The sequence below is a fragment of the Balaenoptera musculus genome, chromosome 16 (genome assembly GCF_009873245.2).
Source record: "Balaenoptera musculus isolate JJ_BM4_2016_0621 chromosome 16, mBalMus1.pri.v3, whole genome shotgun sequence".
NCBI classification, from domain to species: Eukaryota; Metazoa; Chordata; class Mammalia; order Artiodactyla; family Balaenopteridae; genus Balaenoptera; species Balaenoptera musculus.
In genome coordinates, this window is record NC_045800.1 from 25,591,096 (window position 1) to 25,617,966 (window position 26,871).

Genomic DNA, 26,871 nt, shown 5'->3' on the forward strand with positions numbered 1-26,871 from the left:
TTTCATGGCTCTGGGTCCTCAGCCTGATGTCACCCCTGGAGTTCAAAGCCAACTAATTGGAAGTGAAAGGAGGCTGATTGATTTGGCAGCTCCGCAGCCAGCCAATGTGGCAGCAATGTGATGGAGAAAGTGTGTGTCTGTGCCACGACTCCCCTGGCACTGACCTACTGGCCTGGACACACAAAGCAGGGGGCGAGGGAGGTGAGGGCTCCCCAAATCCTGGAATCACATATCTCACTCCCGGGAAGGAGGCAGCTAGCTGGTACGTAGCCTTGATTGCCTCTGCCCTGCTTGCTTAGCTTCTTTCTGCTCCCTCATTCCTATCACCTGACCTCTCCTGCTGGGGTAATGGGAAGATGGTGTGGAAGGGGACAGCATGGGCAAAGGCCCGGAGGTATGCTGAGAGTCCTGAGCCTGCTTGTTGAAATGCAGATTCCCAGGCCCTGCCCAGACCTACTGAATGAGCATCTCTGGGGGTGGCGGCCAGGAACACCAGGCAGTTTTGATGGGCTCCCCAGGGATCCTGAGATAGAGGCGGGGTTGAATGTGGGATGGGTCGTCCACGTGGGTTGATGGCAGTGTTCAGGGTAGGCAGGCAGTGAGGAGGCAGCAGGATCGGACCCCCCAGCAGGACGGGGCTGCTCCTGGAGGGTGCATTTAGTTGTGTCCCAAGTTGGGGGTGGGGGGCAGAACCAATATGGGAAGGGGAGGGCAGTTAGAGGACAGAGAACACTGGCCCGGCATTCGGGGCCTTGGAGAACGGCTATCCACTGGGCCTCCCCAGCCACTAGCTTCCCTTCTGCCCTCATCGGGAGGCTGTGACGAGACCCCTGTCTGCCTTTTATTTCCACAAGGTTTTCTTCTTCAGAGGAGGAGACACCCACACTGTGGTCCAGCAAAGAAATGCTTCCCACCACGGCCCTCAGCCAGAAAATAACTTGTTCCCCACTTGGGCTTTTTGATTTATAAACATGTGACAAAAGAGGCAACATTTCCAGTAATAACAAAGCCAATGGAAAAACAAAGATTGGGGGGAAATGTGCATTATTTATTGTTTTAGCACCTTTTTCTGATCTAAAATGACTTTGTTTAGAAATAGAAATGTGGCGTGTGTAACTCAGTTGGCTTGTGACGTTTTTATAATTGGTCAGTTTTGAAATATGACGGCAAAGAAAAATTTTCCAAAGTTTCAATGAAACTTAGAAGTTTGTGGGGAAAAAAGTGTTTTTCCCCAACTCTTTCTGCTTTGCCCTCGGGATCTTGTCATTGCCACATGTGACCCAAGCAGCTGGTATGAAGATGGATTTTCTTAATGTTAGAACTGGATTCTTGTACCAAGAAAACTGGGCCGTGTTAGAAAGTCCCTTCACTTCCCTGTGCTCAGATGGAAGAGCCACCACCTCTTCGAGATGCTTCCTCCCAATGTTGCATCTGGCCAGTGGATGCCGTGTCGTAGAAAAAGGGCCCCCACAGGTGTCTGGGAGCTGCCTTTCCTGTTAGCCAGGGTCTCCCCCTGGGCCCTGGACCACCTTAGGCTCCCTGAGTGTTGGGTCAGGGTCAGAGCTGGGTACATAACTGTTCCGGGAAGGAAGGTGAGGTCCTTGCAAAGCTGTGACGACAGGCTAGTGATAAGAGGCCAAATTAGGGCTATCTTTGTTGGCAATAGCCCCCCAGGGAAACCTTGCAAACATGGCAGATTTTAACATCTCTTGTCCCAGATCTGTCTGGGTGGGGCAGTTTCTCCTGGTCTGTCACCTCTTGGCCATATACCGTCCCTCCCTGGAGCCTAGTGGCTCTGAGAGCCCTCTGTCAGTTCCTCATTTGCATTTGGTCACAGGGTTCTGAGTAAGAGGGCCCTTTCCCCACCTTCTTCAGTGACCTCGGTTTCTCTCTCTGCTCTAAGCCCGGGGCTCAGTTGATACTAGTGGCAGCTCTCCCAGGGGTGAGGGTATGGCCAAACTGATAAGAAGCAAGTTTCCGAATGGATGCTGGTACCAGACTCTGGTAGGATTAGGTGATTCCTGCCAGACCTAGAGCTGACTCACTGGCACTGGCCATGGCTGTCATGTAGATTTGTTCAGTGAACATCTGAGTACCTCCTCTGTGCCAGGCCCTATGGTCCAAGCCCAGGGATACCAAGGTGGATACAGTGAGGTCCATGTCCTCAGGACTCTCAGTTGGGTCGGGGAGGTGGGAAAGTAAACAGCAGTTATGATGTGATGTCCAAGTGCTACCACGGCGGAGGCGCAGCGGGCGGGATGTGAGGGAGCCTCCCCAGGGGAGGCATAGATCTGCCTGTGGGTGGGGTGCCGAGTGAGACCTTCTACCCCCGGTTCCCTAAGGTTTTAAATGAGTCAGCCCAGAGAAGAGGGAGAGCAGCCTGCAGAGGCATCTGGTCAGTCTTAGCGTTGGCTGTGCAAGCGTGTCACATCCTCTAAACCGGGCTGGGGCACGTCCTTCGCATCCCCCAGGTACCTGCTGGGCAGTGCTGTTTGAGAGATACCACTGCAGATGGTCACTCGTTCACTAAAGTTGTTGAAGCTTAAAAAGGTCTAATTATAGAATTAATACATGTGCCTGGGTTGGAGAGAACTTGCCCCAAAGGTCGCCTCTGACCTGTTCCTTATTGTTAGGAGGACTCTGGCTTCCACTGGTCTCCTAGGGGACACATGCCCTGCCTGTGACAGGAGGGCATGAATCCTGATTCCATACAGCTGCAGGGCCATGGCCCGCCCAGCCAGGTGCCTGGCACTCGGAAGTGTTCATTAAGTATCTGACAACAGACGGGTCTCCATTGGGGAAATCTTCATCCAGTGGGTCTCCCTCGTGGTTGATGATTGACCGGGATTGACAGGACAGAGAGAGAGAGCAGCCCTTTCAAGGTACAGGTAAAGACCAGGGGGACCCAGAAAAGTGGTCCCAGCTTCTCACACTTGTGCAGCGAGCCAGGACAGGGCCCTCTGAGCACCGGTCTCCTTCCTGGCTTCTCCCCAGGGTGGAAGCTCAGTATTAGCCAGAGTCCCTGAGCTGTGGTGCCAAAGGGTTAACTTCATGCTCCCCAGAGAGCTCGCACACTCCTGACCCTCCCCTGTCCTCCAGGCCCTCCCAGCTGCGGCCTCCTGGGCATAGCTCAGTCACGTGAGAGCCAGATGTGGGGATTTCCCAAGCAGTGATATATGTGTGTGTGTGTGTGTGTGAGCGTGCACACACACACACACACACACACACACTCACACTGCTCTGTTTACGTGGCATCCGAGAGCTCAGGGGATTGGTCCAAACACACGCAGAGCAGGAGCGGGATGGGGGTGATGAGAGGCCCCAGGCTCCAGCCACACACTCTGGGAGGCTGCACCGAGCCCTGCTGAGCCCTGCTCCCACCAGACATCATAGATAAGCCAGTTGTTTTTGCTCAGACTCCCATTTCCTGCAGCATCCATCTTGCCATAGACCATATTGCTTATGGATAAAATTTTTTTTAATCTCTTTGAAGGGCTTTACCGCAGATGCTGGAAGCCCGCAGCCTTCCAGGGATGTTCTGCCGGGCTTGGGGGCCTGCCTATGAGTTACTCTGCACAGCACCAGCTGGGCTCAGGGCCTTTCCTGGCCTGAGGATGCCTGTATGTACCTCAGGCCACCCCAGCCAAAACCTAGACTATAGGAAGTGCAGGGCCCTGGGGGCCAACAAGGCCCTGGAGCAGTGGTATCAGCTGGACCTCAGTTTTCCCGTGAAACCCTTGGGACTGAGGGCATTGCGTGTGTGTCCTTCCATCAGCCACCATGGACTTTCTGGGTACCACCTACTGTGTTCGGTGTGCCGTGAGGATGCTGACAGGGTTAAGACCCTGAAGGAACTTCAGATCTGATTGGAGAGACCCATAACAAATTTTGATTAAGCGCCTACTATGTGCCAGACACTTGCTAGGACTACAACACTATCCAGACATTCTGGAGCCAGTTGACACAGAGACCAGTTGAACAATACAGAGACCCTGCCCAGGGCAAGATAAGGGCAGCCTGCAAACCTTGAAAAGGGGGTCACCCTCAACCTCAGTTCACAAGTGAACTCTGCCCCTGGCCCCTGCCCCCTCATCCCCACCCCCATCCTCCTCTGGCAGTGTCCAGCCAGATGTCAGCTGAAGTATTGTGAGCCCTGCTCCAAAGGTGGGGTCCAGTTACAGATGCGAGGCCTCCAGGTCTCAGCCCTGCTGCATCCTCCCTTCCCCCCATGAGCCCGCGCCCGGGGCACTGCCTGCTATGTTTGGCTCCAGCCTGCTTTCCGGTAGGGTCTGGGCAGCCTGGGGCAATGAGGACACACTTGAGTGGCAGCCCTGACGGCACCAGGCAGGTGGATGAGGGAGCCACGCAGCCTCCCCCAAACCTACACGACCCCCGAAGCAGTCAGGAGTGCCTGGGAGCGTGTCTTTGATTGTAAATATCTGTGCCCCGTCCCTGAGGCTAGAGAGTCAGTTGGTCATAGCCAGGAGCCTCCAGCTGTGCATGTGGTAGATGCTCATTAGATAACTGGCGGTTGATTATTGATAATCTGTTAGTGAAAGTACAGTCGGGGGAAAATAAAACATTGCTTTTTTTGTGGCCCTGGGGTGGGATTGTCAGTCCTGGGTCCATTGCTGTTGACTCCATCTCTCAGGGCTCTTGTGGAGACTGAGATGGGGGGGGGGGTGGGGGTAGACTGTCGGGCTGGGGGCTGCTTACTTAGTCCTGCACCACTGGCCTCTGTTTCTGCTGCTGCTGCTGCCTCATCCTCATGGGCTTTGGCTGGGGGAGCTGGTGGGTGGGGGAATGGGAGGGGGGATACCCCAGTAAGTGGGGGAGGACCACCAAGGCAGCCACCCCAGGGAGGGGGGTGGCTGGGATCCAGGAACTCTGAACAGCGTTGAGTTTGTCTCTTCTGTGCACACCAGCACCCCGGCATGGGGAGAGGTGAGAGCCCGAGAGCGGAGGGGGAGGCTGCCACCCAAGGGGCTACTGTGGGGTCAGGCAGCAGCTGCAGGAGCAGAGGCTCAGAACCCTGCTGGCCTCCCCACACAGCGCCCCTCTGTCCGCCCACTGCACCTGTGTTTAACCAGAAGCTGAGGGTTTTTGAGCAGGGTGGGAGAAGGAGGTAGACCTGCCTGCCAGGGCAGCCCCCCTGGGCAGCTGCGGTGCTCCCAGGGGCAGCCTGGGCCTCTCTGCCCACACCCACTTGGGCTGGGCTGTCCCTGCTGGCCTGCCTTGGCCTAGGTGGGTGTCCTTGGACTTAGTCCCTAAGGGGCTGTGGAGTGGCTCCAGCCCTCACCCGCCCCGTTCCCCACCTGAGCCGGGAGACTGGCTGTGCTCTGACTGCATTGTCTCAGTGGTCAGAGGGTCAGCGGTGCATTCCTGCCCCGGGTTGGGCTGCCCCGACATGGACTCTGGATTCTGGGAAAGGCAGCTCCTGGAGAAGGAGGCAGGCCCCTTCCTACTGGGAGTAAAATGAAAGGAGTATGGCTGCATTTACAAAGGCAAGCCCAACAGAAGTAAGTGAGCCTCCCTTGGCCAATGGCTGGGAGGATGCAGAGAATGAAGTCCCCTGGTTTTAGGCCCCTTTGTTCCCCATTCCCAACCAGCTTGCCCGGGCTCAAGTCTGACCATCACTCCCTTGCTGGGGGCCTTGGGAAAAGCTTAACTTTCCTGAGCCTTACTTTCTGCCTCTGTAAAATACAGATTGTTATAAAGATTAAACGTTTAGTCAAATGTTTAACCCAGTACCTAGCATGCACGTTAAGAAAGTGGGAACTGGGGGCTTCCCTGGTGGCGCAGTGGTTAAGAATTCGCCTGCCGGACTTCCCTGGTGGTGCAGTGGTTAGGAATCCGCCTGCCAATGCAGGGGACACGGGTTCGAGCCCTGGTCTGGGAAGATCCCACATGCCGTGGAGCAACTAAGCCCGTGCGCCACAACTGCTCAGCCTGCACTCTAGAGCCCGTGAGCCACAACTACTGAAGCCCTTGCGCCTAGAGCCCGTGCTCCACAACAAGAGAAGCCACCACAATGAGAAGCCCGCGCACCACAACAAAGAGTAGCCCCCGCTCGCCGCAACTAGAGAAAGCCCGCGCGCAGCAACGAAGACCCAACGCAGCCAAAATTAATTAATTAATTAATTAAAAGAAAGTGGGAACTGGTATGCTTGTTCTAGCCTCAGCCCTGCCACTAACTTGCTGTGTGATCTTAGGCAAACTTCTCCTCTCTGGTCCTAAGTCCCCACATGCTCCTTCCAGCCTTTATTTAGCTCAGAATCCTGTGGCCCAGAACCCTCAGGCCTTGGGCAGGAGCAAGCTACATGATTTACGGGACCTCTTGTTCATAAATGATTAAAGATTTCAAATTGGGGACAGAGGGTATTAAAACAAGAGCAGGGCCCTGCTCAGTACGGGTCCCTGTGCGCCCGCGCAGATCACACCGCCTGAAGCCAACCCTGCCTTGGAGGCTGTGAGCGTAGGAGGCAGGGCCAGGGGTCTGGGCTGCTGGTGTAGCAGCACTGACCCCTCACCTCCCCAGTCCAAGGGCATGATTTTTTCATGCCGTAGGTATTGATGATGAGCTGGAAGCAGCTGCTCACCCTGGAGCAGGCTGCAGAGAGCTGCCCCTGTGGGTAGGTAGCAGCTCACACACCTTACAGCAGGACGCTCCCCAACCTCCACCCGTGTGACTGTGGACTGGAAGTCATGTTTGAGTTATTGCTTGTTCTCTGTCTTGACCAGCTTAATTCACGCCATGCTTTTTCCGAATGCCATTCGTATCACTTTCACTGTTGTGCCACTGTTTCTGCTGCTCTGAGCACGATGACCTATTTCAGGCCCTACATATCATGTAGGTCAAGCTGCTCCTTCTTTGTGAAGCACTGTTAGCCTTCGAGGGCTCTGGTAAAGATTTGAGCTACTTCATGCCTATGACAGTACAGTGCCTGCCACAAGGGATGTGCTCTCGTGAAAAAGTAGCTCCTTCTCCTTCTACTGTTAAATAAAATGACAAGGCTAGCAGCTGTCAAGCCCTAATTAGCTGATGACCTGAAAGCAGTGGCTGAGTTCCCTGGTGGCCTAGTCAAAAAGGAAAAGAAACATGTGGAGTCTAGGAAATTTAAGAAATCTAGTCCTATGTAAGGTTCAGTTGTACAAAAGGAGAGAAAAGACTAGAATACAACAGATATTTAGAAACCAGTTCAAGGCTGCAGTGAGGTAAGAACAATAGAATTCCCAAAGAGAGAGAGGTCTTGAGTGTTCAAGTACGCTGAGATATTGAAGAATGGAAGGACACAGAGACAACAGGGGGGTATTCATTCCTGGCAGGGGCCCTGCTCCTCCTCCCCTCCCAGGAGCCCAGGGCGGGGGCTGTGTAAGCCGATAAGGCGGGTGACCCTGCCCTGGTCCCCCTGAGCCCTTGGTTTGCTTTCATTCTCCGAGGAATTTATGCTGTTGGCTGTTCTCCTGTCTCTCCCACCTGGGCTTTCAGCCCACTCTGGATTTATTAGTTTGGATGGGTGGAACTTGCTTTACACCAGGGGAGAATTTCTGGAAGCATGGTTTGAGACTAGATTTGGGTAAATTGAACCCAATTCTCACTGCTCTGGAGTTACTCAACATGAAAAGAAACATTACAGAGCAATAGGAGTCCCTCTCCTAACTTAAGTCTATCCAGTTGTTTGTTACGCAGTCCTTAGGTGTATATGTGTTTGGGGGGAACGTCCTTAAAGTCAGGGGCCCCTGTAATATTGTTCTTTGATTTCTCATAATCACCTGGACCTGACAAGAGTCAGGTTCAGCACCTAAGTGTCATCAGGACTTGCAGGCACCTGGTTTTCTCTGGGCCTGGATTCTTGCTGGTCCAGCAAGCCAGGAGAAGTGGCTGTAGCGGGAACGTGAGTCCTGTGGGATGGCCATGGGAGGGACCCTGTCTCCATGCCTCCCGTCTCCCAGGCACACACTGCTTTAGTCATCAGCTTTGTCCCTGTCACCCGCTCCCCTTCTGTGTTCCAGGGGCCTAATTCCTACCCCTCCAAAACCTTTCACAGGCACTAGGCCATTTCACTCTTAAAGCAGACCTACAACAAAAAAGACGTGGTAGATATTTTTATCCCCATTTCACAGAAGGAAAAGGGGCTCAGAGATTTGCTAAATGCCCCAGAATCAGTGAGCTAAGTGAGAGAGTAAGCGCAAGAACCAAGATTTTAAAACAATTCTGCCTCCAGTTCCTCTCTGTCTTATGTGCCTCCCGAACTGTTGGACTTCTTCACTTGAGTTTCCTATATTGAGTGTGTGTTCAAGTGGTTTTCCCTGGAAAGGTGGTCTGTTTCTCTGGAAAGATTTGTTTCAGCTGTGGTGTACTTGCGTTATGGAGACTAGCAGGTTACTGCTGGAAGAGTCTAGAACATGAAACAAGTATCCTGGAGATCAGTGGGCCCAAAATGCTTGATTTTACAGATGTGGCCCAGAGAAGTCAAGCCATTTGCCCAAGGTCACACAGCCAGTTCTCAGCAAAACCAGTTGTGCAGATTCCCAGTCTCATGCCCCTTGCTTTCCACCAGGCCCCGTGACTCTACTCTGTAGGGCCCTTGGTTCTGTCACCAGAGAGAGGGGGGTAGAGACAGCAGGGAGGGCAGGAAGCAGTTGGTTTGTGTCACTCACAGCTGCTCATTTGGCTGCGCCTGCCTTTTGCTCCTTTGCCCTGTCTCTCCTTCTCACCATTTTCCCAGCCCTGAGCCAGCAGCCATGTCTGCCTCCTGGCTGGGGGGCCAGGGTTTGTGAGCCAGGGGGCCACTCCTCTGTTCATTGCAATGAGGCGGAGGGGGGTCCTTCCCGCCCTGGGAGAGGGCTTGCTCGGGTGGGCTGGAGAGAAGGCACTCCAAAGGGGGGAAATTTGGGGTGGGAGCCATGGAACTGGATTAATTCTGCGGATCCAGGGGACTGGGAAATAAATCATGTTTTAAAAAGGCTTTTTTTTAAAGACAGGCTCGTTTCTGGTCCGCTTCCCATTTTCCTTTGGAAAGAGGGAAGGCCTGCTTATTGGGGGGGAAGGGGGTGGGCATGAGTTCAGGTTGTTCCACATTTAGGAGTGGGGGCTCAGTTTCCAGAGGCTGAGGGATCTTTTCCTGTCTGCCCTCCCTGGCCTGCCCAAATGCCCACACCCCAAGGGCATCGGACCCTTCAAGATGACTGTTGAAAAAACCAACCAAGCAGCAAAGGCCTCGGGAGCATTTAGTCCACATGGGCCAACAGCCTCCACTTCTCTCCCCTGGGGATTTGGAGCAGCTCCCCTTCTCTGAGAACCTCATCTCCCAGCCTTGGGTCTGGCAAACCACTGCCCACAGGCCAAGCCCAGCCCACCATGTGGTTTTTTTTAAAATTTATTTAATTAATTAATTTATTTTGGCTGCGTTGGGTCTCCGTTGCTGCGCGCGGGCTTTCTCTAGTTGCGGCGAGTGGCGGCTACTCTTCGTTGGGGTGCGCGGGCTTCTCATTGCGGCGGCTTCTCTTGTTGAGGAGCACGGGTGCATGGGCTTCAGTAGTTGTGGCACGCAGGCTCAGTAGTTGTGGCGCAGGGGCTTAGTTGCTCCACGGCATGTGGGATCTTCCCGGACCAGGGCTCGAACCCGTGTCCCCTGCATTGGCAGGCGGATTCTTAACCACTGCGCCACCAGGGAAGCCCCCCACCATGTGGTTTTGTAAGTAAAGTTTTATTGGCACACAGCTCGTTCATTCCTCTACGGATTGTAACAGCAGAGGTAAGTAGTCTCGACAGAGACCACGTGGCCCACAAAGCCTAAAATATTGACTCTCTGGCCCTTCACAGAAAGTCCGTCGACCCCTGTTTTAGCAGAACACATCTTCCTGGGTCCTCCAGGCCCAGGCCAAATGAATTCCCTTGGCTCACTGACGGACATTAGCACTTCCCAAAACATTTCCTTCCGAAGAACCCGAAGCAAAGTGTACAAAGTAACGAAGCCAGCAGAGATGGAGAGAGGTGTGGGCGACCTCTTAAGTTGGCTCAGCCCAGGGCTGGGTGGGGCCAGATGGTGTTGGGATGGGTCTGGCGTTAGGCCTGCCCAGGGGCGTTAGGATGGCCTTGCTGGGTGGCAGCCACTTGGCCGCGTTTGGGGCACAGCATCAAGAAGTCATAACCCCAGCAAGATCTGGCACCAGACAATGAAGCCCCACATTCTGAACTGAGACCCCCTCAACCACAGCAGTTGAAAGCCTCGGAGTGTGTCTGCTTTGTCTCGGCCCTGCCAGGGCATGAAAGCTGGGCCAGCATGGCTCCTGCTGTCCCAGGAGGCTTCTGGCTGCTAGGCCTGGTCAGAGACTCTGGCCACAGGATGCTTGTCTGTGGGTGTAGTCCCCCAGAGTCCCTTTACCCCCAATTCCAGCTGACCCAGTGTCTGTGGGAAGCATCTCTGTGTGCCAGCATTTTCTTGATGCATCTAGTATTGAAATGCCATCTGGTTCTCGTCCTTGCAACTCCAGGAGCCTGATTTTCCTGCTGCCCCACAGAGCTGATTGAACCAAGCTCATGGGATATTTCCAGGGAAGAGGTTCAGAGAGGTTAAGTAACTTTATCAAAGGGGCAGAGCCTGGATTTGAATCCAGACAGACTCCAGAGGCCGCGCCACACCTCTCCAGCGGATCCCCACTCTGTTGGTTTACAGTGAGCACTGGAAGGGCCAGGCTTCCCAGGTCTACATAGTGAGCCAGCCTGCAATTGGAAGGTGGCTTGCTGAGCGAGGGACAGTTAGGTGCTTTAAATGGTGAGCGGCATCAGACTGAGGCCTGAAGCCTGTGTCACCACAAGAGATGAACACTGTACTAGCTGCGTGACCTGGACCAAGTTACTTAACCTCTGGTTCATAGTCTTCACCTGCAAAATGGAGGGAGTTCCTTATCACTGTAGGTTTATTATGAAAAACAGATGAGTTACTATATGTAAGTGCTCAGTACAATGCTTGCTGTACAGTAGATGCTGTATAAATGTTGCTGCTGTGATGATTACCATTACTATCTATCGGGCCGCTCTCCTGGCCAACACCAGGCAAGCAGCCCAAGGGTTTGCCTCTCAGACTTGCATCTCCATGTTTCCTTCTCGCTGTAGCCACTGTAGCCAACGCTGTTCTCCTTTGGAGGCAGTGAGCAGTTCAGCAGAGGAAGCACCAGTTGGGGTGTCCCAGACCTGGTTCCATTTCTGTCTCTGCTACTCTGGCCTCTTGGGAACTTGGGCCAGTTCCTTCCCCTGTCTAAGCTCAGATTCCACCCCTGTAAAATGGGGCAAAAGGTGTGTACCCAGCTCAAGGACCTGGGTGTAAATGAGCCACTGTTCACTGTAGGTAAACTGTCAGCATTACGTGTTGACCCTCTGATATTCTAGAAATGTCCACACCATTGATTAGTCTAAGAGCTTTTTGCCTCATAATGTTACTATATCACATCTCATGATCTTAAGTTGTTTTAGGTGCTTTGACGTTGTTCCTCCCTCTCGGCAGGAAGGCACCCTCATTTCACAGATGAGGAACCTGAGGCCCAGATCACACATGGCTGTCTGAGCCTGGACGAGAGCCCTCGTTTCTTCTGCTCACTAAAGGTCCCCGTTCGTCTGGGTTGGAGTTGGGGTGTGAGACTTTTTAAAATGAGGCTTCCTTCCATTTTGCCAGGGCCTGTCTGTCTGCCTCAATGCTTAGGGCTGGGGTAAGGGCTGGACGAGACATTGAGGCCCAGTGGTGCAGTGGCTGGAGACTGGCCTTGGGCTCTCCAACCTGACGTTTAAGGTTCCAGGCCCAGGCTGCTGAGTGTGCTGGCCTGGTGAGGATCATGGCCAGCCACCCACGTGGCCAGAGAGGAAGGTCCAGGCTGCCTTCTCCAGGGCAGCGATAACCCACGGGCCCTGTTCCAGGCCCGGATCGTGTAGGATTCTCTGTGCTCCAGAGGATTCCTGCGTTTTGCAGACACCTCATTATCCCCGTCCTGGCCAGCAGTGTCCCAGCTCCTCTGTAATCACTCAGGCCCACGCCCAGCAGCACTTCCAGGGCCAGGAAATCACTCGCCTCGCCTCCCCTCCCTTCCCCTCCCCTCCCCTCCCCTCCCCCGCCTTCCGCCCCGGCGGCCCGACTCAGAGCCCTGCCGGCAACCACTCGGCCTGTGGATCTCCTGCCTGCCTAACGGTTCTCTCTTCTCCTCTGATTCTCTTCTCTCCTGCTGCTGCTTGCTCTCGGGGGACTCGGAAGTGTGGCTCTCCAGCTGGGCTGAGTCTCCTAAGAAGAACGTGACAGGTACTGCCTGGTGTGCATGTGAGTGCATGTGTGTGAACATGTGTGTCCCTGGCATGCAGGCCCACGGAGCCGGTGCCCTGTGATGTGTAGCAGCTCTTTGTCAGCATGTTGGCGTCTTCTCAGCCGTCCCCTCTGCCTTCCTTTCAACCCTTTTTAGGTCCCACATCCAGCCTTGGAGCCCTTTGATGGGTGATGGCCACATAGCACAGTGTGTCAGCAAATGCACCCTGGACCCGGAATGTGTGGGTTTAAATCCCGGCTGTGCCACGTCCTGGTCTCGGGTTACGTAACCTCTCTAGCCTCCCTAAGCGGATGCGGTAGCATCTCACCGGGAGCCTGGCGCACAGAAAGTGCTCAGGTGGTGGGGAGGCTCCCATCACCTTCCACCCCTGTGAGATGGGCCAGCTGAAGATGATTAGTCTCCCTTCAGGCTGCTAATCCGAGGCAGAGAGCTGAAGTCTCCAACACCCCAGCTGAGGCAGTGGCCGGTAGGGGGGTGGGGAGTCTTGTAACTGCGATGAAGTCACAGCCCCCATGCCCCAGGGATCCAGAGCTTGGACCTGCCTCTGGTCTCGGGGCTTCTGGACCTTGGGCTGCCTGGGCACCCATAGCCCTCAGGGACTTGGGCTTGTGCTCTGTGTCTGGGCAGAGCTGGGACAGAGGTCAGAGGCTTACCTTTAGCCTTGGTTTTACTGGACAATGGTAGAAAAATCTGGATAGCAGTGTTCTCAGCTGTTAGATGGAGATGGTGTCAGGTAGAGGGAAGGGATTTCCAGAAGGGTCTTCTAGAAGCCCCTCCATTTTTGCGAGTGCCACCTGGCCCTCCTTCCCCAGCCCAAACCTGAGAGCAGAGGTGAGGGTCGGGGTTGGGGGACAAAACAGAAAGGTCAGAGGTTGAGGGGAGGGGGTCGGACCAGCCCCTCCCCTCACAGCCATAGGCAGGGAACGGGAGGTGAACAGCCTGGGCGGGCGGGCAGAGGAGAAGGCCGCAGGCAGAGGACCTCTTGCCTGACCCAAGCCCCTCGCAGTCATCCTTCTCGTGTTGCCTGTGACGAGGGCCTCGGCCTGAGCTAATCACTGGGCTCCCGTCCCTTTTTTCCCTCTCTCGAGACAGTGAGCCAGAGCCCACTTGGCCCACAACAATACATTTTATTCACCAAACGTATAGCCTGGCTGCCCGAGGGCCTATGGAGAGGCCGGCAGGCTGAGGCTGGCCTGGGAGGAATCAGTTGTGAGAGACTGAAGGGACCTTGGTGGGACACCCAGGGTTTGGGGGGTCATGGAGAGCATGGGGAGCCTGGGATGGGGGCCACCGTAGGGCTTGGCTTCTCAGGATGAGCCCAGCTGTTTGGAGAGAGAGGCTGAGGGGAGGCCATGTGGGCTGGGGGAAACCGCCAGACCAGGGCCGGAGTCTTGGGCAAGTCGCCACGTCTCTCTGGGCCGGCCTTGGTTTCCCCATCTGGAATGTTGGCAAGTTCAGTGAGACTGGAAACTCAGAGGTAAGGGGCTCATGCTGGGGATCCTTGTAGATAAGGGGCCTCAGGCTGCTTGGGCCGGCATCCATCCATAAGTGGGCCCTGGGGGTTCTGATGTGGCTCTCCAGCTGGCAAATGCTCGCTGCCTGCCAGGAGGTGGCGTCTGAGAAAGGCATGAGAAGGAACAGAGCCATGGCCGCTTCTCCTGGTGACTGTGGCCCTTGCCCTGACCTGCGTGCTGGTTTTTTTGGTTTGGTTTGGTTTTTATAAATTTATTTATTTATTTTGGCTGCATTGGGTCTTCGTTGCTGCACGCCGGCTTCCTCTAGTTGCGGCAAGTGGGGGCTACTCTTCGTTGCAGTGCGCGGGCTTCTCATTGCGGTGGCTTCTCTTGTCGTGGAGCACGGGCTCTAGGCGTGCGGGCTTCCGTAGTTGCAGCATGCAGCGTCAGTAGCACAGCTTCCGTAGTCGTAGCATGCAGCCTCAGCCTCTCGCGGGCTCTAGAGCGCAGGCTCAGTAGTTGTGGCGCAGGGGCTTAGTTGCTCCGCAGCATGTGGGATCTTCCCGGACCAGGGCTTGAACCCGTGTTCCCTGCACTGGCAGGCAGATTCTTAACCACTGCGCCACCAGGGAAGCCCCTGCATGCTGGTTTTGAGGCTTCAGAGGAACCTAAGCCCTTCCTCTCCTCCCCAAATCTCCCATTTCCTGTTTGCTTTATAAACAGTCTACAGTTTACATAGGGCATTAACCCCATCACCTTATACCATGCTCAAACAACCCCACAAAGTAGGTACTGTTATTGTTCCTGTTTATGGATGAGGAAGCTAAAGCTCAGAGAGATTAAGTGTCCTCTGCAGGGTCACAGAGCTAATAAGGACAAGGCAGGACGGGACTTCAGACCCTCAGACTCCAGTTTGATGCTTTCGCATCACGACTCTCAGGCAATTGTTGTGTCCAGTGCCATGTCCTATGGCACCAGTCCTGAGGCGTCTGTCTTTCCTCATCAGGGAGACTCTTGTCTAAAGCACATGATCTGGTTGGGGAGCAGTGCCCCACAAGAAAATCCAGTGCATGACAGGAGCAAGCACTATAGCTGAGTGATTGGATGGTTCCTGGAGGGGCAGAGATGGTTGGGTAGAATTGGGGTTGGTAAAGGGGAAGGCATTCCAAGCAGGGGGAACAGCTAAAGCAGAGGCTTGGACATAAGAACCAGCATAGAAGAGTGTGACTGGCACACAGTGGGTGCTTGATATATGTGTGTTGGATAAATGAATGTTGCCTGCATCAGAGTTGTGCGTCAGGGAACTTGGGGAGCTCAGGTTGTCAAGAAAGACTGAGCTTGAATTTGGCCTTTCTTCTTTAGGCAGCAGGGACCCAGTGAAGGTGCTGGAGCAGTGGATTGACTTAGCAAAAGCCTCATTTAGAAGCCTAAGTTGGCAGCCAGATCAGGCAGGAGCCAGGGGTCCATCCAGTTGGTAGCTAGAGGAATGCAGGTGTGAGGCAAGCGTGGGGCAGGGCTCTGGGGCACTGCCAGAGCCCCAGCAGATCCAGCCATGGGCTCTGAGAAAGGCACAAAGATGAGATGGATGAGACCCTGACGAGAAGTCCACTTCCAATCTGGGAGAGACTCTTCTCTCTATAAGGAGTACTCACCTTCTCCATGCCACTGCCAAACGCTTCCTATCTGAAGACAGGAGGCTCCCTCCACTTCATCTCCCCCTCCCTCGGGCTGACTCCTTCAGCCCCCAATTTTCCAGGCCTTGGCTGGGAGGGGAACCAGAGCAGCCTCTGTGGGATGACATCACCCACCGGCCTGCCTGACGAGTGGTTTCTCATCTGGATACCTGCTCCCAGCTCACACCCATCCGAGCAGCCCTGGGCAGGCAACACCCTAAGAGGTAGATGCCAGAGAGCGTGAGCTTGTGCTGGGGGAGGGGAGGGCAGTGACAAAGACAGAGTGTCTGTCTGTGTGTCCATCTGTCCGTCCCCTAGGCTGTGTGCTACTGCCTGTCTTCTGTGCTCTGGAATGCCTGGAGAACATTTTCTTAACTTTTCTACCTGTGTCCCGGAGTGTCAGTCTTCAGAAAGCTCAGGCCAATTTCCAAGGGGTGGCGTGGAGGTGGGAGCAGTATGTGGGTTTTTCCCCTTTAAAATCTTGCCTCAGATTTCCTTGGCTTGGATTAAAATGAGCTGATGTCTCTCCATTCCCCAGCACCCCGCTTATCCTCTCGAGCAGCTTTTGGCCACAAACCCATCACTCCTTGTTTCTCCCTGCCTCTGTTTCCCCATCTCCCCTTTCTCCCTTCCAGAATTTAGTTGTCTAGTTTTCCCAGATTTCGGAGGTGAGGCCCTGCCTGGTGTATCCATATTGGCTCAAAGCAAGCTGTTAAATCACTGTTCATCTATCTGTCCATTCATTCATTCATTTCACCAACAGTTGCAGAGTGCACACCCCCAGTGGGCACTGTGGTCTGGTCAACAGATGCTACAAGAGTCGAGAAGAAACCCACGCTCCAGTCTTTATTAAGCAGCAACTATTTGCCAGATGTGGGGTGGGTAGGATGAGGCAGGGCCCATCCTCGGGATCAGTGGCTCTCTATAGGCCACATACAGGGCGCAAGTCAGGACACAAGCAGCGGTGTCAGGCGGACATGGGTTCAATCCCAGCTGTGTGACCTTAGGAAAATTGCCTCATGAGCCTTACTTAGTCTGCCTGTGTGTGAAATGGGGCTATAACAAGGGCCTACACCTGGGTTGTTCTGAGGATCAGCTATGGTCTGCATTAGGTAGTGCTGTCCCGAGTGAGCACTAATGAAAGCTTGCTATTAATTGTCAGCATCATCTGGGCTCTCAGGATTTGGAAGCTCTCTAACCAGCTGGAGAACTCCTGTCTTCTGTTTGTATCTTGAGTTTTCCTTTCCCACAAACTGGAAAGGGAGCCCCTGTGTCCCACAAGGGCAGGGGCTGGCCCTTTTTGTGCTGGGTGCACTCACTGCCAGCCCCCCAGGGACACAGTGGGAGGTAGCCTCTGTCAGCTCCGTGCCCAGCGCTGCCTCTGTGCAGCTAGCAGGGGTAGGCACGGAAGCTGGCCCAATCTGAGTGCAGAGCCAGGCCCGCCCTGCTGCCTAGGTATTGGTTGCATTTTGGCCTGAAATACAATCTTGGCTTCGGATGGGCTGCCTGGGGCAGTGCATGTGCACATCCATGTGGCAGGCCTCAGCTGGGACAGGGTCCCTCCTCGGTCTCCAAAGGACTGAGCTGGGGCTGCAGGGTCCACACCTCATGGGAGAAAAGTGCCAGGGGCAGTGGGTTTCTTTCCCTTCCATCGCCCCCGCCCTAGGTTGGATGGAGCCTCCCACACAGAAAGACCCAAAGATCTAAGCAGCGTTTCTCACCCTGGCTGTGTATGAGAACCATGGGAGAGGAGGGGGTGTCTAAAAAATACCTGAGACCAATTCAGTCTGCATCTCTGTGTGTGGGGCTCAGGCATCAGTGTACTTTAGAAGCTCCCCATATCTTGTGGGACCAAGTTGAGGATCATCGTGCTAGGAGAATGGGATGTCTGGAAACAGAAGTCAGAGGCAGTTCTGTAATGGAAAGAGAGATGGGCTTGAACCTAAAACACTGAGTGAATTTGGTTCTCTCCATAGCAACTGTGTGAGCTGGGGCAAGCCTCTTGTCCTCTCTGGGTCTCTGAGGTGTCTTTTGTGAAGTGGGAAGGTAACAAGGTTGTTGTGGGGATAAAATGGGGGAGTGTATGAGCCTGGCATAGAACATTTGCCAAGTTAGACTCAGGCATGTGGGGAATGTAGCTGCAGGCTGAAGCACCAAGGGGGCCATGTGGAGCCTGGGGACCCTCTCAACCATTTCTATAGCCAGGCTGGTGGTGTGAAGCCCCCAGCCTTTCAGGAGACTGGTAGATGTATAGGGTGATAGACACAGAGTTTAAGAAGTATGCTAGGAATTCCTTTTGCCGGGGAGATGGAGAGGGGGGTCTGGGAAGGCTTCCTGTAGGAGGTGACCAGTGGGTCTCTGGTTCATGGATCCTTTCAGCTCCTAGCCGGCCATGTGTTATCTTAGGTGCTCTGTCCCCACTGCACCCTAGTGATGGTAATAGTGAGGCGCAGAGAGCTTTCAGCAGCACATTCAATGCTGCACAGCCAGTAAGCCGAGATGGGCACCCAATCTGTCTACCTTCCAGCCTGGCGTTTGCTTAATAAATGTTGCACTGGTCCAGTGGCTAAAGAGGACAGAGAGGCTGCTCGCTCCCTGCCCTCTTCCTGCTTAGCCCCACCTTTTGACCCCTCAAGCTCCTGAAACTGCCAGGAGAGGGCAGCTGGTGGCTTCCGGGAGCCTGACCACAAGCCCCAGCAGAGCTTAAAGGCAGAGGGAGGCTGAGTCGGTCTCCATGTGGCCGGAGGGCGGCAGCCAGGCCGGACGATGCCCCGTCGGGAAGCGGGCCTGGGGGCACAGGCCTGAGGCTGGTTCCCGGGGGACCAGGCCCATGGGCTCAGTGGCCGCGCCTAGGTGAGCCCGAGGGGCAGCAATGGAGCCGAACTTGAGGAAAAGTTGGCGGGGGGCGGGCTGGGCTCTCCAGCGCTGGCGCTGGGACTTTCTTCTTGGGTTTCAAGTAAACAGTCTCGGCCCTCCTCCCCCTCCCCTGCCTCCACCCCCGGCTCCTCATTCGATGGGTCTCATGTGTTTCTATTTAAGGGCTGCGAGTAAACCCCAGTGATTGGCGGCCTCAAACCCTCTTGACTTCTCGCCTGGGCCCAGCCTGCCGTGGAGCCGTCCTCTCCCGCTCTCTCCCTCTCCCGCCCAAGGGGAGGACTGCTGACTCTCTTTCTCTGGGTTTACAGGGGTTGGGGAGAGGCCCGAGCCCTCCTCCTCGCCTGGCCTTTCCTCTCTCCTCTGCTCCGGCCTCAGCCCCCATGGGCCGCCCGCCCGCCCACCCGCCTGCGGCCCTCCCCTCGCACCCCTGCGGCCGAGGGGTCCGGAGAGACCACGTCCGCCCCAGGCCTCTCCTCCGACTCCCTCTCCCTCGTGCCGGGCTGTGATTAATTCATCGCGGCCGCAGGCTTTTTCCTCTGAGTCCCCTCGGCCTCTGTCTCGTCTCTGTCTCTCCCTCCGCGCCCCCCACCGCTGGCCCCCGGCTCCCCATGTCCCCCGGTCCCCGCGGCACAGCGGGCCGGTGTGGGGCCCTGCTATATGGCCTGTCCTTGGGGCCCGGCGAGCTGCGAGCCCTGGCTGCGGGCGGCCCCTCCGAGCGGCGCTGGCGACCGAGCAGCCTCCCCCGAGGCCGATGGACAGGGGGCGCCCCGGCCGCGGGGCCATGGCTGGCCGCTGGCTCACCGCATGCTTTCTGCCCTCGCCAGGTGCCGACACCCACGCCGAGCCCATGATCCTGGAACAGTACGTGGTGGTGTCCAACTATAAGAAGCAGGAGAACTCGGAGCTGAGCCTCCAGGCCGGGGAGGTGGTGGATGTCATCGAGAAGAACGAGAGCGGTGAGTGCCCAGCTGGCTGGCCGGCCGCTCGGGCGAGGAGCCCGGCTGGTTTTTGTTCCCCTCCTCCTCCCCCACCTCTGCAGCTATACGTTATTTCCATCTGGCGGGGAGAGGGCCGAGGAGGCTGAAGTTTCCCCTGTTGGTTTGGGCTGCAGGCCAGCAGTTTGCCTGATGGTGGAAGAATGTCTCCACCACTCGGGGTAATTAACTGGCTTGTGTTAATGCAAGGCCAGGGTGGCAGCATGGGCACGACTGTCCAGCCCACGTTCAGGGTCCCTGTGCCCTCTGAGGCCCGGGGGAGGTTGCTCCCAGCTCAGGGGCATCCTACAGCGGCTTCCCCCTTGGGGCCAGATTCCAAGCTGGGGACGAGGCAGGGGTGGGAGGACCCCGCTGGCTGGTGGGGAAGGCAGGCCATGACGTCACTGTGGGGTCCCGGGTCCTCAGGCGGGTTGTCTGAGGAAAGGCCAGGCCTGTGGAGGTTGGCTAGTGTCTGGGCGGTGAGTTGACTGCCCCCTGCTGAGCTGAAGGCCGCCAGGCCCTGGGAAGAGGGCCCAGACAGGGGGATGAAGTCAGGTCCTGGGGCCAGGGAGGGTCCTGCAGCAGCCGCCCTGTCATTGGGAACTGAGGCTTTGTCTTGGCTGTCCAGGGAACTGCCAGTTCCAAGGTTCTCACCGAGTAGGCCTCAGTGCCCTTGGCAGCAGGGGTCTCTCAGGTGGAGAGAGGAGGGCCCGAGTCCGTCAGTCTGAGGTGCAGGCGTGTGTGACCCCTGAAGAGCCAGGGATGAACTCTGGCCCAGGACATCCATCATCAGTTTGCTCATGACCTGCTGGCGCTTGAATTGGTTCCTGGGGTGTTCTGTTTTGGTTTCGGTTTGCTGTGGGGGAAGGCCCCCGTGCGGGTGCGTTGGAGCCTCTCTGAGCTGTGTTTGGAGGACACTCCCAGAGGGGAGGGGCCTGTTCTTCTTTTCCTGTTCCACTCTATTCCCCTCCAGTATTTTAAGCTCTGACAGGAAGACAGATCAAAGGCTATCTGTGCCCATTCTATAGATAGAATAACTGAGGCACAGAAAAATTGAGGGGACGTGAGTCACCTGAAGTCAACAACACGACAGAACAGTTCTTGGTTCCCTGATTCCTATGCCTGTGGGCAGCAAGTAGCTGTAGAGATACTGAGGAAATCCCAGTGGGCCTCCTGGGGGAGGTGAGATTAGGTTCCTGCTGCAGGAGTCTCAGGAGCTGTGTTCTCTGAGAACAGGGCTGTGATGCCAACATAGACCTGACTCATGGTCCTCTTGGGTCTGGAGTCTTCAAAGCTTGTTCCCCTCAGGGGTGTCAGGCTCTGCCCTTGTGCCTGGTTGGCAGTGGCTGTCGCTAGCATAAAGGCCTGGGTCCTTCACCCCAGGTGCCCACACTGGTCTCCTTCCTGCACCGCTTGGCTTTCAGCCTTTGTCACAGTACCAGCCCCACCTCCCTGCCCCCACCCAAGCTGCATTGTCAAAGGGGCCTGGCCCTAGGAACCCTAAGCACCTCAAGACCCAAAGGAAGGGCTCTCTAATGGTGGGATTGGAGACACCCACTGAGGAGAGAGAGAGATGTTTGTTTTGGGGCTTGCTCCAAAGGAAGGCGTGTCGGCTTTTCCATATAAGGTCAGGGCTGCTCAGAAGTAGACTTCTGGCTTAGGGACCCTCTGCCTTGTGTCACCAGCACAGCTATATAGCCCTAAAGCAGCAGGAGGAGTGAGCCCCCATGTCTCTGGGTACCAGCCACTGGCCAGGATGGCTGAAGAGGAGACCCCACACAAAAGGCAGTCAGCCTGTTATCAGACTCCCTGCTTCCCTTTGCCTCCCACCCCACATCCAGGACCCTGCCTAGGAGTGGAGGAGGGAGAGCCTTGACAATGTGGGGCTTTTGTGGCAGGCCTGGAAAGTATTAGGCACCTCCTTCTCCTGAGGAGTCCCCGATGGCTGTTTGAGGGGGCTCAGGTAGCCTGAATCCCCAGAGCAGCCCTCTGGTACACTGATCCTCTGAGGGAGCTGCTGTCTCTAGAAGCAGGATTCTGCCCACTACCATGTACCAGCTGGGTGACTTCAAGTTCCTTGCTCCCTCTGGGCCTCACCTCTCCTTTCTGTAAAATGGAGACAGTCTCGTGGCTGCTTGGAAACAGGGCCTGGAGTAGATGACCTCCCCAAGCCCCCTCCCAGATCTGGGATCCGTGGCTGGGAGACTCCTTAGGACCCCTGGGTGTTGGGTAGATAGAGCCCTGAATGTGGCCTTCCCCCTTCTCTGGGCTTTGTGTCTCTCCCCTTGATGGAAACAGCTGCTCAGCAGCAGATATGTACACGGGGACCTTGGAGTGCTGTGTCCACGGTGCAAACCCACACCGTCTGTTGCTGTCAGAAACGAGGAGGCCTCCTAGAGTGTACAACCCGCGTAACCAGAGAAACTAAGTGGGTGGAGGGGAGCAAGGAAGAGGGCCAACTGCAGATCCTTGGGAGGGTGGTTTCCCAGTTCAAGGAAGCTGGATGGCTGACGGCGGGGGAGGGGAAGTGTGTTGGGCATCCTGCAAGCTGGCTTTGGAAGGAGTGGTGAGTGAGGCTTTTGAACTCTGGAACAAAGACCCAATTGTGATGCCTTTGACCTTAGGACTTGGTGGGCGTGTTGAGGCATTTCCACTTAAATTGTTGGGGCAGTAGCCCCAGTTAGCACCACCCTGCCCCCTGGGGCCTTGCCTTGCCCGCTGGGAGCCAGGACTCTGCCTGTGTCCCCTTCCCGCTTGGCTGAAAGTCCCTCGAGTAGAATGTTCGAAGAGGGACCCAGCCATCTCTGGCTCTGCTTGCTCGTCAGAGCCCTCTGGCAGGGACCACAGCCCCTGAGGGATTTGGAAGTGTGCTTGTGCCAATGCTCTGTAATCTCATTGGTCTAAAGAGAGATGTGTCTGATGAAAGGCAATTCAGAGTCAGTAAACAGTAAACACCAGGTCCAGGCCATGCACTTCACATGCATCATCTTACTGGCATCGTGGAACACCCCATATGGTAGAAGGCACTCTAATCATCTTGTGGCTGAAATAACAGGCTAAGAGGTTAAATCATTTCCCTAAAGTCCCAACAGCTGAGATCTCTCCCTTCTACAGAGGAAGTGTGGGGAGGGTGAGAATGCGCGGATCCTGGGAGGGATCATCACTGAGCTGGTGATGCTGTGGGTCAGGGACAGACATGGGCTACCTGAGGGTGATGTATACCCAACACCAAGGACAAGCCTATTCTAGGGAATGTAAGTGGATAGACGTCAAAGACACCCACAGTGTCGGGACCTGAGTGGCTTCAGGGAAAGCATTTTTGATCAAACAGTGGGCCTGGGACCCAGCCAGAAAAGGACTCTTTTCCTTCATTGATCAGGGACAAATCTAGCAGAAAGATTAGCAACTTTGTTAGCTTTGCCAACCATTTTTGTCTTGTCCTTGAAAACCCCTCCACCCTGACAAACAACAATGCCTGAGATACCACCTTTGTAGGACATTCTTACACCTCAAAGACCACATTGGCTTTACCTTCCAGGAGGCAAAATCTGGTCTAACTTCTGGCAGAATGGTCATGGCAGGGTCCCAGTTGCTCTGATTTCTGTGTTAAGCAAAGCTGCTTCCAACTTTCCAGGATGGTTTCCTTCTCTCAGGGTTAGGAGCCAGGGGAGGATGTGGGGATATGAGTCAGCAGATGCTCATTCTTTTCCTGCCCCAGCTTTCCTTCTCTGAGTCTTTGCGTCTTTCCTGGCACTAGTGTGATAACCCTGGGAGATCTTATACTTCCTTGGAGGCACATAGCTATTGGACTAAGGTAAAAGCACTGTGTTGGGAAGAAGTTTTGAGCTCCTGGTCCATCCAGGTGAGAAATTGTACAGGTGAGAAAACTAAGCCTTGGGGAGTTTGAGAATCTTTAAGTCCCCTCCAAATTCAATGCTTTAGTCCCAACTGAGTTGTGAGCAGAGGACAGATACCCACTTAGACTTGCTCAAGAGTTTACTGAAAGGATTCAGGAAAATCTCACCAGAATCCCAAGGGTGGGAAGTACATCAGCCGTACAAGGACTGGGAACCAGAAAGCTGGCAGGAGACAGCTACTCTTCTTGGGTACCATGTGGATTTAAAGTCCAGCTGTCATCTTCTCCTAACTGCAGACCAACCTTCCTTGTCTTCCTGTTCACTTGTAACAGTGGCCTGTTCACCTGCTGTTGGTTTGTTGAGATAACTGCCACCAACTGACAATGGTCTCTGGTTCTCTGAGTTCAAAATTTGAAGTTTGAATCTGATTAGTTTCTGGCCAGCCAATGGATGGGCAGACCTTAGATCAGGTGTCCAACCCTGGGCCAATCAGCTGTGTCCGGGAGAAGGGTCATGGGGTATAAACATGGCTACCTTGCTAACCTCTTCAGCAGTGGCTGCTGGAGCACAGGTTTTAAAGAGAGGAGGTATGGGGGGTAAGCTACCCCAAAACATGTTGGCTGCATCTGTTTTACTTATTTAGCAGCTGTGTGTAGTGAAGAGAACAAAGAATCAGGAGTCTATTAGGTTTAAGATCTAATGCTACCCTAACTGTGTGATATAAGCAGGAATCCATTTCCTCATGAGTCTTAAGAGAATAGTGATATATCCTACATGGGCTTTTTTTTTTTCCTTCAATGAAATGTAGCTATTTATTATTTGACGAATATCTTTATCAAGAAGACAAACTAATAAGCTTTCCCCTCAGACTTGTGTGTCATAATGATTATTTTGTGTTGTCAAAGATGACACATTCTTCAGCCATGTATTTTGTGAGTTGGAATCTTCTTAACACTGAAGATGTATCTATTCTGTTACTTAAGTATTTCTTCATGAACATTGTTATAACTGGTTCTACACGGACTTTTTGTAAGTGAGAAATACACTGTATATACTCATCGTTTATTCACTCTTTCATTTATTTCTCAAGTCTTGAATACCTCTTTTGTCCCAGGCTCTATGCTGATTGGGTGCATACCCATACGATTCCTGCCTTTATGGAGTTTAAACTCTAATTAATGTGAGCATGCTGGGTACTTAATGGGTGGACTGTATTGTGAGACTGGGATAGCTCTGCAGATTTTCTGCTGTCTTTTTTTTTTTTTTTTATAAATACATACCTATCAATAATTACTTTAAATGTATCTATTTATTTATTTATTTATTTATTTATTTATTTTTGGCTGTGTTGGGTCTTCGTTTCTGTGCGAGGGCTTTCTCTAGTTGTGGCAAGCGGGGGCCACTCTTCATCGCGGTGCGCGGGCCTCTCACTGTCGCGGCCTTTCTTGTTGCGGAGCACAGACTCCAGATGCGCAGGCTCAGTAGTTGTGGCTCACGGGCCTAGTTGCTCCGCGGCATGTGGGATCTTCCCAGACCAGGGCTCGAACCGGTGTCCCCTGCATTAGCAGGCAGATTCTCAACCACTGCGCCACCAGGGAAGCCCCTCTGCTGTCTTAAATGGACTTCTCCTATATATCTTCTGTATCTTTTACTTAGATTCTCTGCTTACGAAGGAACCTGCTGATTGGTAGTTCAGATTGCCAATCTGCTCTTGAAAAAACATGTCCCAATAAAGATAGGATAGGCTCTTTCTAGAAGAGCAGGTTTGTTGCAGTCTGCATTACAGATAAGTGAACTAACACTCTTAACTCTGTAACAGCTTTTTAAGTGCGTGGTTCCAGTGAGCCAGCCCCATTTAGATGTGGTGACTGGTCCCTGCGAGGTCCTGTCCCAACTGAGAGAAAGCCTTGATCTGACACCCTTCTCTCTCTGAGTGCAGCACATGTATGGTCCTGCGGTGTCAGGCTAGTCAGCAGTTCCAAAGTCCATTCTGGTCCAAGAGTGTCTCCGGTGTGCGGTTGTTGCCCACTTCATGAAGCTGCCTGGAAGGGAAGGGGCCATTGAGTATGAATCTAGGAACAGAAGTGAGCATCCAGATCCAGCCTGGGCCCCTCAGCCCAGCTTTAGTCACCTGGGCTGGAGACGGTTTCGAGAATGAGATTGCACGATAGCCTAGCAATTAAAAATACGGGTTCAACTTAGATAAGCCTGGTTTTAATATTGATTTGGCACTTACTAGTGGTGACCCTGGGAAGTTACTTGAATCCTCTAAGCATCAGTTTCCTTACCTGCAAAAAGGAGATAACTGTACCCACAGCTGTAGGGTTAGTATCAATATATGCTGGTTCAACAGGAATTCAGTGCTCAGTATGTGATAGTTGCTAGTAAGACCGCTGGACTGGGGCAGCTCTACCACAAACTGACTTTGGAACTCACCTCTGGTTAGATGCCCTCTTGTGTCCTCAGTTTCCCCATCTGGCTGGAAAATGGATTGCACTTCATGGTGTCTGAAGATCCTCTCAGCCCTGATGGTTTGTGAGGTGGGTAGGGCATGGAGGGAGCTTACTCCAGGGTAGTGACAGCAGGAGACCATGCTGGGGACCAGAGTCGCCCCCCTGGAGCCTTTGCTTGGCAGCTATCCTTGGCCCAGCCTGTGACAGAAAGAAGAGTTGGAGTCAGATTCCCCTTGGTGACCCAGGAGTAGACCTCGTGGGATCAGGAGCTTCATGCAAGGCTGGGAAGAGGAGAGGCCCACCTGTGATACCCTCATGCTGGCTGTCACTCAGTGGCTCTGTTGCATGGCACAAAACTGAAGTGCTGGGGGCAAGGGGACTAGCATAGTTGGGAAAGGCTGCCTGGAGGAGTTGGAGACATTGAGCTCGGCCTTGGAGAGAGGGGGGTTAGATAGGAGAGAGGGGAAGGAATTCCAGTTCCATGTGAGTGGAGTGCCAGGTGGAAGGCTGGGCCCACTGAGGCTAAGACAGGAAGGCAGGTGTGTGGTTGGTTGCCTCAGGAGGTGTGTCCTGGTGAAGAAAGCGGAAGTTGGGCAGCAGCGGATGGAGAGGAAGAATGGGGCCGTGGAACATAGGTGAGCAGGAGAGGGATCTGAGAATAGTAGTATTTGAAGCACGTGATCCTGGCTGTGGGGAGGAAGATGTCAGGGGAAGGTGTGTCCGGGACAGGCAATAGCTCTTCCCTCAAACTAGATCTGCACGGACAGTTGTCAGGAAGACATCCAAGGGCTTGTCAGCACTGAGTGCCACCAGCCACCTGCCTGGAGCCAGCTGCCAGGCGGCCGGGTGGGGCAGTGGGCCCCCAGGCGCTCCCTCTGTCTCACCTCCACCTGTTCAGGTGGGGCGAGTGGAGTGGCCTGTCACACTGACCTCACATTGGCTGTATGGACCTATCGTGTCCCACGGCCTTTCCTTGAATAGACATTTCTGAACAAAAGATGTGGTTCCATGGTGACCTAGGAAATCCATCCAGCTGAAGTGCCAGAGTGACACCAGCTCATCCCAGCCTCAGCCCTGGAGCAAACGTGGCTGCCTCCCCTGTTTTGGGGGAGGGGGGCAAGCAAGGTTGCACTGAGTCCTTTCACAAGCATCTCAAATGCTGCTTCTCTGGGTTTGAACACCAGGGGACCAGTTGAACCACACACTGCCCAGACCCCAGCAAGGCCAATCTTCAGGTGATCAGTCGTCACTAAGTCCATATTACTTGACTA

The 26,871-nt window shown here is 54.4% G+C and overlaps 1 protein-coding gene across 11 annotated transcripts in view; it reads left to right on the forward strand.

The window, feature by feature from the left end:
* Positions 1-26,871, forward strand: part of SH3PXD2A (SH3 and PX domains 2A) — a 243,790-nt gene that overhangs the window by 163,482 nt on the left and 53,437 nt on the right. For 8 of the 11 annotated variants that reach the window (XM_036828694.1, XM_036828695.1, XM_036828693.1 and 5 more), the window contains 2 exons: positions 12,246-12,290; positions 19,141-19,272. In XM_036828694.1, the coding sequence (XP_036684589.1) occupies positions 12,246-12,290; positions 19,141-19,272 (177 nt within the window). The remainder of the gene's footprint in view (positions 1-12,245; positions 12,291-19,140; positions 19,273-26,871) is intronic. The other 3 variants (XM_036828696.1, XM_036828702.1, XM_036828703.1) reach the window with 1 other exon arrangement.